The sequence below is a fragment of the Giraffa tippelskirchi genome, chromosome 4 (genome assembly GCF_054371585.1).
Source record: "Giraffa tippelskirchi isolate mGirTip1 chromosome 4, T2T-mGirTip1v1.2.pri, whole genome shotgun sequence".
Taxonomy (NCBI): domain Eukaryota; kingdom Metazoa; phylum Chordata; class Mammalia; order Artiodactyla; family Giraffidae; genus Giraffa; species Giraffa tippelskirchi.
In genome coordinates, this window is record NC_137278.1 from 147,467,209 (window position 1) to 147,476,256 (window position 9,048).

Below are 9,048 nucleotides of genomic sequence, written 5' to 3' on the forward strand. Positions count from 1 at the left end.
GCCAGAGGAGCGGGTTGGCCGGAAGGCGGAAATGCAGAGACTTCCGGTCGGCTTGAGCTTCGTGCGTTATTTGAGTTCGTGTTTTCGCAGGTGAGTTCTTTACCGCATGGCTTCAGTGAGACGTGGGCCCTGGGACTTGATTCCGCCGCCGATGGAGAGTCTCCTCTCAAATCTTGTCCCTCTCTGGGCAAGCTTGAGCCCTGGCCAGAGAGGCAGGGCTCTCCTGGGGTCTCCCGTCGTCTTGGCGGCTCTGGTCGGGCTTCCCAGTGCTCTGTGGGAAGTGGATTTCTCCTTCAGCCCAGCTCAGGTTAACCTCGGCCCTCAGAGTTGTGTTCCGTAACTTTTTTCTTCCTGCCCCTCGCAGGGCTTGAGTTGTACACAGGAAGACAGAGTTAGTGATTGCTGGCGTCCAGAAATGTTAACTCCACCAGTCATCCGTTCAACGAGTGTTTGCTTAAACTTTACTATGTGCATAGCGCTACGCACTGGGGGATCCGGCAGTGAACAAGATCTATTTATCCCCTGCCTTCGTGGAGCCCACAGACCACCGGGAATGACAGAAAATAAACTTAATTTTAGATTGTAACACGTATTAAGAAGGAAAGAAAAGAATGATGTAGAGAATAAAAGGAGGTGAGCTTACAGAGGTCACAAAAACCCTTTCCGAGTTACTGAAGGATTAGTTCCTAGGCAAAGGAAGGGCAAATGTAAAGATACTGAAGTAAGCGTCATTTGGACATTTCTCTCTCTTTCTTTTCAAAATAATGTCTTCATTTATTTAACTGCTTTATGATGTGTAATGGGCACAACAAACTGCACATATTTAAAGTGTAGAGAATATTTTGAAATATATATACACACAAACGTAAATCTGTCGGTACAATTAAGATGATGTTATAAGTCATACCTACAAGTTTCCCTCTAAACTCTTAATAATCCCTGCAATCACTTCCCAACCTTCATCACATTCCCACACTGTCCCTTGGTTGTTATTGACTGGGCTGTTTTCAGATGTAATGGTGGAGGGGTGAAGCATAGGAGATAGGAGTTGAAGGAGGCAGGGGCCAGGTCACAAATCACCTTGTAGATCTTGAATATGTGAGGTGGAACATCGTTAATTTCAAGAAAGACTGTATATGCCCTTCAAGTTTTTAAAAGCTCACATTGACTACTCTGGGGGGACAGGCTGGGACTAAGGGGTGGAGAGAAATCAAGAATAGAAATATACAAGTTTGAAATACCTGCTGGTTGTTCACTAAGTCATGTCCTACTCTTGCGACCCCATGGACTGTAGACTGCTAGGCTCCTCTGTCCTTGGGATTCTCCAGGCAACAATACTGGAGTGGATTGCCATTTTCTTCTCCAGGGGATCTTCCTGACTCAGGGATCAAACCCGTGTCTCCTGCATTGCAGGCAGACTCTTTACCGGCTGAGCTACAAGGGAAGCCCTTGAAATACCTAGATTGACTTAAAAGGGTGGATAATGAGGAAAATTGGGGTGGGTAAGATCACCTGCAGGTTTGGGGGAAATCAAGATGCAGTTAAAAGATTTATAAAATATTTTGTAAGTTGTTACATGAATGTAAGACGGTGTTCTTTGTGTTTTGGAGGAAATTAAATTTCTACATCATGTATGGTTAAATTTCTACATCTCGTATGGAAACTAGGAGCTTTCAGAATTGGCTGACATACAGTAGTGTGCCAGTGGCCACAGGGTGTTTGGTTTGGTATTTTTGTTATTTAGTGGCTGTCAGATTTGGTGTTTTTAATTGTTATTTAGTGGCTGTATATGCCTTATTGATCCTCACATAATTTGCACATTATGCCATCATAATCCATGAACAGAGGGAAGAGTTTACTTTCCAGTTGTTCGTGTGGTGCAGATACCTTTTGACGTGGTTTTCCAAAGATTTGCCTTTTTTTTTTTTTTTTTGATAGTAAATAGTTGCTTTTGAAAATGTAATTTTGTGAACTTTCCAGGTAAAACATGGCTAAAAGTTTACGGAGTAAGTGGAAAAGGAAGATGCGTGCTGAAAAGAGAAAAAAGAATGCCCCAAAGGAGCTCAGCAGACTTAAAAGTATTCTTAAAATAGATGGTGATGTTTTAATGAAAGATGTTCAAGAGATAGCAACTGTGGTGGAACCCAAACATTGTCAAGAGAAAACACAGTGTGTGGTGAAAGATGAAACAGGTGAGATTATGTGTTTCATTTTTTAAAAAATTATATCAAACGTCCTTTTGTGACTTTTTCCTTTTTAACTGTCTTCCATTCTTTCTCACACTTGCTTCTCTACAAACCTCCTGCCATGCCACATAACTCTTTGTAGGTGCTCCTGGAGATTCTATGCTAAGACATTTTAAAGCCAGTTCATGTGAGTAAGCATGTTTTGGATTATTCAGAGCCTTTGGTGCTTATACAATAGCCTAAGTGAAGTGAAGTCGCTTAGTCGTGTCCGACTCTTGGTGACCCCATAGACTGTAGCCTACCAGGCTCTCCTGTCCATGGGATTTTTCAGGCAAGGGTACTGGAGTGGGTTGCCATTTCCTTCTCCAGGGGATCTTCCCAACCCAGGGATTGAACCCAGGTCTACCCGCATTGTGGGCAGACGCTTTACCATCTGAGCCAGTACGGAAGCCGTTACAATAGCCTAAGTTCTCAGAAATAGACAGTACTATGGGAATAGACAAACCTAGACACACAGTTGTTGTAAGGGTACACAGGAATCAAGAACTAGGCAGGATAGAAGGAGGTCTCCTCATTTTACCCTTTGCATGATCTAGGTTCCATTCTGAGAGTCCTCTGTCCTTACTACCTTAAAGATCTGTTTCCCTGTATTTGATTTTGACAGATTCTGGGTGCTCTGTGTTTTAATATAGTCTGAAGTTCGAGGCTGTATATAATGTGTCATTATATAATATGTATATGTATTATATGTACATTGTGTATGATATATGTATATAATGTCTCTATATAATAGTCATTATCCTTGGTCTCTCTTTCCTTTATCACCCACCTGTAAACCATCAGCACACCTTGACTATCTCCAAAATACATTAGGAATCTATCCATTTCTCTTCTGCTTTCACGCTTTTACTTTAATGACAGTTATCTCTTGCCTGAACCACAGTAGTAGCCATTTTACTTCTGTCTCAGCTTTTGCTCATTTCTGATTCGTTTTTGTCACATCACCCAGTATGATCTTTTTAGGATATAAATCAATTATGTCACTCCCATGCTTAAATCACCTCATTATCTTTCCATGTGTTTACCACAGCCTTCCTGGTCCTACTTAATCTCATTCCAATACTTCTCTTTGAAAAGGCTCTAACCACAGGCTGAAGTTTGCTTAGTTATTCTCCCCTCAACAGAACATTGAGAAGTCCATGAGGGCAAAGCTTATTTGGACCACTGTATCCCTAGAAACTAGAACAGCACCCAGAATAAATATTCACTGACCAGTTATTGAATGCCTAATGTATATCAGGCACGGTTCTAGGTCCTGAGGCAACAATGATGAATAACAGAAATGGTCTCCATCCTAATGGGATTCACATCACATTGGAGGAGACAGACAGTAAACCAGACAAATGAACTAATATAATGTCAGGTAGCAGAGTTCACAGAAGACCTGTGTACCCTGGTGAGTTCCCAGAGGAGGACTTTCTGGACATGTCCTCCACAATAGATAAGGTTGGTGATAGATGGACCACAGCATTGCTGTGCAGAGCCTCCTGTTAGAAGAGCTGGATACCTTGAGTGTGACCTGTATAAAGAAGTGTGGCAGCCCCAGGGTATCAGGTCTGTTCTGTCATCAGAAGCTTGCTGCTTGCTAGCGTACCTCTTCCAGGTACACTTCATTGAAAGTGACCTGTCATTCCTAATAGTTTATTTTCTTCTAAGGCCTGTCTGTTAGAAGGGTGAGTGTACTTCTTATTGATGCAACTATTCTAGTTAGCTCAAGAAAGCAACTAATCTGAGAAGTGCTCTTTTAACTCACATGTTTTCAGAATGATATACTTACCCCTAATGCAGTAATTCAAATCCGTATATCCTAAATGTTTTCTATTTAATTTTTACTATTGTAAGGACAATCATAACAGTGTTCTCTTTTTTAAAATTCATTTTTATTGAAGTGTTCAGTTCAGTCACTGAGTCATGTCTGACTCTTTGCGACCCCTTGAATCACAGCACGCCAGGCCTCCCTGTCCATCACCAACTCCCGGAGTTTACTCAAACTCATGTCCATTGAGTTGGTGATGCCATCCAGCCATCTCATCCTCTGTTGTCCCCTTCTCATCCTGCCCCAATCCTTCCCAGCATCAGGGTCTTTTCCAATGAGTCAACTCTTCACATGAGGTGGCCAAAGTATTGGAGTTTCAACGTCAGCATCAGTCCTTCCAATGAACACCCAGGACTGATCTCCTTTAGGATGGACTGGTTGGATCTCCTTGCAGTCCAAGGGACTCTTCAAGAGTCTTCCCCAACACCACAGTTCAAAAGCATCCATTCTTCAGCGCTCAGCTTTCTTCACCATCCAACTCTCACATCCATACATGACTACTGGAAAAACTATAGCCTTGACTAGACAGACCTTTGTTGACAAAGTAATGTCTCTGCTTTTTACTACACTATCTAGGTTGGTCATAACTTTCCTTCCAAGGAATAAGCATCTTTTAATTTCATTGCTGCAATCACCATCTGCAGTGACTTTGGAGCCCAAAAAAGTAAAGTCTGACACTGTTTCCACTGTTTGCTGATCTATTTCCCGTGAAATGATGGGACCAGATGCCATGATCTTAACTTTCTGAATGTTGAGCTTTAAGCCAACTTTTTCACTCTCCTCTTTCACTTTCATCAAGAGGCTCTTTAGTTCTTCACTTTCTGCCATAAGTGTGGTGTCATCTGCATATCTGAGGTTATTGATATTTCTCCCGGCAATCTTGATTCCAGCTTGTGCTTCTTCCAGTCCAGCATTTCTCATGATGTACTCTGCATATAAGTTAAATAAGTAGAGTGACAATATACAGCCTTGACACACTCCATTTCCTATTGGGGACCATTCTGTTGTTCCATGTCCAGTTCTAACTGTTGCTTCCTGACCTGCATACAGGTTTCTCAAGAGGCAGGTCAGGTGGTCTGGTATTCCCATCTCTTTCAGAATTTTCCACAATTTATTGTGATCCACACAGTCAAAGGCTTTGGCATAGTCAATAAAGCAGAAATAGATGTTTTTCTGGTCCTCTCTTGCTTTTTCGATGATCCAGCGGATATTGGCAATTTGATCTCTGGTTCCTCTGCCTTTTCTAAAACCAGCTTGAATATCTGGAAGTTCATGGTTCATGTGTTGCTGAAGCCTGGCTTGGAGAATTTTGAGCATTACTTTACTAGCATGTGAGATGAGTGCAATTGTGCGGTAGTTTGAGCATTCTTTGGCATTGCCTTTCTTTGGCATTGAAATGAAAACTGACCTTTTCCAGTCCTGTGGCCACTGCTGAGTTTTCCAAATTTGCTGGCCTATTGAGTGCAGCACTTTCACAGCATCATCTTTCAGGATTTGAAATAGCTCAACTGGAATTCCATCACCTCCACTAGCTTTGTTCGTAGTGATGCTTTCTAAGGCCCACTTGACTTCACATTGCGGGACCTCTGGCTGTAGGTGAGTGATCACACCATCGTGATTATCTGGGTCGTGAAGATCTTTTTTGTACAGTTTTGTATATTCTTGCTACCTCTTCTTAATATCTTCAGCTTCTGTTAGGTCCATACCATTTCTGTCCTTTATCGAGCCCATCTTTGCATGAAATGTTCCCTTGGTATCTCTAATTTTCTTGAAGAGATCTCTAGTCTTTCCCATTCTGTTGTTTTCCTCTATTTCTTTGCATTGATCGCTGAGGAAGTCTTTCTTATCTCTCCTTGCTATTTTTTGGAACTCTGCGTTCAAATGGGAATATCTTTCCTTTTCTCCTTTGCTTTTCGCTTCTCTTCTTTTCACAGCTATTTGTAAGGCCTCCTCAGACAGCCATTTTGCTTTCTTACATTTCTTTTCCATGGGGATGGTCTTGATCCCTGTCTCCTGTACAACGCCACAAACCTCCGTCCATAGTTCATCAGGCACTCTGTCTATCAGATATGGTCCCTTAAATCTATTCACTTCCACTGTATAATCCTAAGGGATTTGATTTAGGTCATACCTGAATGGTCTAGTGGTGTTCCCTACTTTCTTCAGTTTAAGTCTGAATTTGGCAATAAGGAGTTCATGATCTGAGCCACAGTCAGCTCCCAGTTTTGTTTTTGCTGACTGTATAGAGCTTCTCCATCTTTGGCTGCAAAGAATATAATCAATCTGATTTCGGTGCTGACCATCTGGTGATGTCCATGTGTAGAGTCTTCTCTTGTGTTGTTGGAAGAGGGTGTTTGCTATGACCAGTGTGTTCTCTTGGCAAAACTCTATTAGCCTTTGCCCTGCTTCATCCTGTACTCCAAGGCCAAATTTGCCTGTTACTCCAGGTGTCTCTTGACTTCCTACTTTTGCATTCCAGTCCCCTGTAATGAAAAGGACATCTTTTTTGGGTGTTAGTTCTAAAAGGTCTTGTAGGTCTCCATAGAACTGTTCAACTTCAGCTTTTTCAACATTACTGCTCGGAGCATAGGCTTGGATTACCGTGATATTGAGTGGTTTGCCTTGGAAACGAACAGAGATCTTTCTGTCGTTTTTGAGATTGCATCCAAGTACTGCATTTCCGACTCTTGTTGACCATGAGGGCTACTCCATTTCTTCTAAAGGATTCCTGCCCACAGTATTAGATATAATGGTCATCTGAGTTAAATTCACCCATTCCAGTCCATCTTAGTTCGCTGATTCCTAGAATGTCGACCTTCACTCTTGCCATCTCCTGTTTGACCACTTCCAGTTTGCCTTGATTCATGCACCTAACATTCCAGGTTCCTATGCAGTATTGCTCTTTACAGCATTGTACCTTGAAGTTTAGTTTAATTGCAATGTTATGTCAATTACTGCTATATAGCAAAAGTGTTATACATATATTTATATATACATTCTTTTTCATATTCTTTTACATTGTGGTTTATCACAGGATGTTGAATATAATTCCCTATGCTATACAGTAGGACCTTTTTGGTTATCCATTCTATATATATGTGTTTGTATCTGCTAATCCCAAACTCCCAATCCATCCCTCTCCCACTGCCTTCCCCCTTGGCAATCACCAGTTTATTCTCAATAGCCCTGATTCTGTTTCTGTTTTATAGATAAATTCATTTTTGTCATACTTTAGAGTCCACTCATGATTGTTAACATATATTATATGTGTTGCTCTGTCTGACTTACTTCACTTCGTATGATAATCTCTGGTTGTATCCATATTGCTGCAAATGGCATTATTTCATTCTTTTTTATGGCTGAGTAGTTTTCAATTGTATATATGTACCACATCTTCTTTATGCATTCATCTGTTGATGGACATTTAGGTTCTTTCCATGTCTTGGCTCTTGTAAATAGTGCTGCTGCAAACGTAGAGGTGCATGTATCTGTTTGAATTGTAGTTTTGTCTGGACATATGCCCAGGAGTGGATTGCTGGATTATATGGTAATTCTATTTTTAGTTTTCTGAGGAACCTCCATACTGTTTCCCGCAGTGGCTGCACCAACCTATATTCCTGCCACCAATGTAGGAGGGCTCCCTGTTCTCCACACTCTCTCCAACATTGTTATTTGTAGACTTTTTAATGATGACCATTCTGACCAGTGTGAGGTGGTACCTCACTGTAGTTTTGATCTGCGTTTCTCTAATAATTAGCGATGCGAACATCTTTTCTTGTGCTTATTGGCCATGTGTATTTCTTTAGAAAAATGTCTCTTTCGGTCTATGCCTATTTTTTGATCGGATTGCATACCAACCTTTAGAAAGTTTCTTATTGATTAACTAGATGAAGTTTCTAATTTCTCACAGATAGCTTTTATGTCTTTCATGGTTGTGGGAACACATGGCATGTGTGTGATTTTCCTGAATGTGCTGTAAGGAGTTTTTTGAGTATTAGTCAAAGACCATTGCGCAAATAAAGGATGTGTATTTTTTTTGCTTTTGTAGTTGCATGCCACTTTTGAATTCAGTGTCCTCATTACATTAATGTGCTTTATCATAGGGCTGTTTCTTCATTTGTGAGTATTAATAGTTTTTCCATTTTTTATTCAGATGACATGAAAATGGAGACTGATATTAAGAGAAACAAAAAGACTCTTCTAGACCAGCATGGGCAGTACCCCATATGGATGAACCAGAGGCAAAGGAAAAGGCTGAAAGCAAAGCGAGAGAAAAAGAAGGGGAAAAGCAAAGTAAAAGCCATGAAGGCAGCAAAGGGTTTGACCTGGTAGACTCTAAAAACTTGAAAAATGCCACATGGGACGAATCTTTGATTAGAATGCATACATGGATTTCAGCTTCCACCAAATGAAAACTTTATTTCCATTTTTTTAACTTGGCCTTTTTCTTCAATTCAAGCCCAACATAACTCCTCAGATTTGGTAACTTGAATAAAATATTTTATTTGATGAGTGAAAGTACACTGATATTTTAATTGAATGTTGTCCTGTATGCAGGGATTATCAGACATCAGAATTCTCTCACGTGTTAACGCAGTTGTAATTGTTTGGTCTTAGAAAAAGTAAAATATGACATCATGCTGACAAATTTGAGCTAACTCAGATTTAAAATAAATTGTTGTATCACTTGAAAAATATGTCAGTGGATCATATAATCAGTACTTATTTGGAGTTTTGATTTTGTATTATTCAGAATAAAAGATACATCTAGATCCTGAAGATCTGTTCTTTCATATATCCTTAAGGTTTCCTAGTAGTAGAGAAAACCAGATTCTTCACTTCAATTTTTAAAAAAACTTAAATTTTTAGGTAGAATATTGACATGTACAAATTAGTGTATTCCATCTTTTCAGAAGATTTTAACATCCTGGGAACTAGTTTAATGTTCTTCAGTTTTTATATTATTCTCAGAGTATAGTTCTCAGA

The 9,048-nt window shown here is 40.3% G+C and overlaps 1 protein-coding gene across 1 annotated transcript; it reads left to right on the forward strand.

The window, feature by feature from the left end:
- The first annotated feature begins 35 nt into the window (after positions 1-35).
- On the forward strand, positions 36-8,841 carry LLPH (LLP homolog, long-term synaptic facilitation factor). Its single transcript, XM_081589894.1, has 3 exons — positions 36-90; positions 1,981-2,192; positions 8,216-8,841. The coding sequence occupies exons 2-3, from the start codon at positions 1,988-1,990 to the stop codon at positions 8,392-8,394; spliced, it is 384 nt and encodes a 127-aa protein (XP_081446020.1). The 5' UTR covers positions 36-90; positions 1,981-1,987; the 3' UTR covers positions 8,395-8,841.
- Positions 8,842-9,048: the final 207 nt, after the last annotated feature.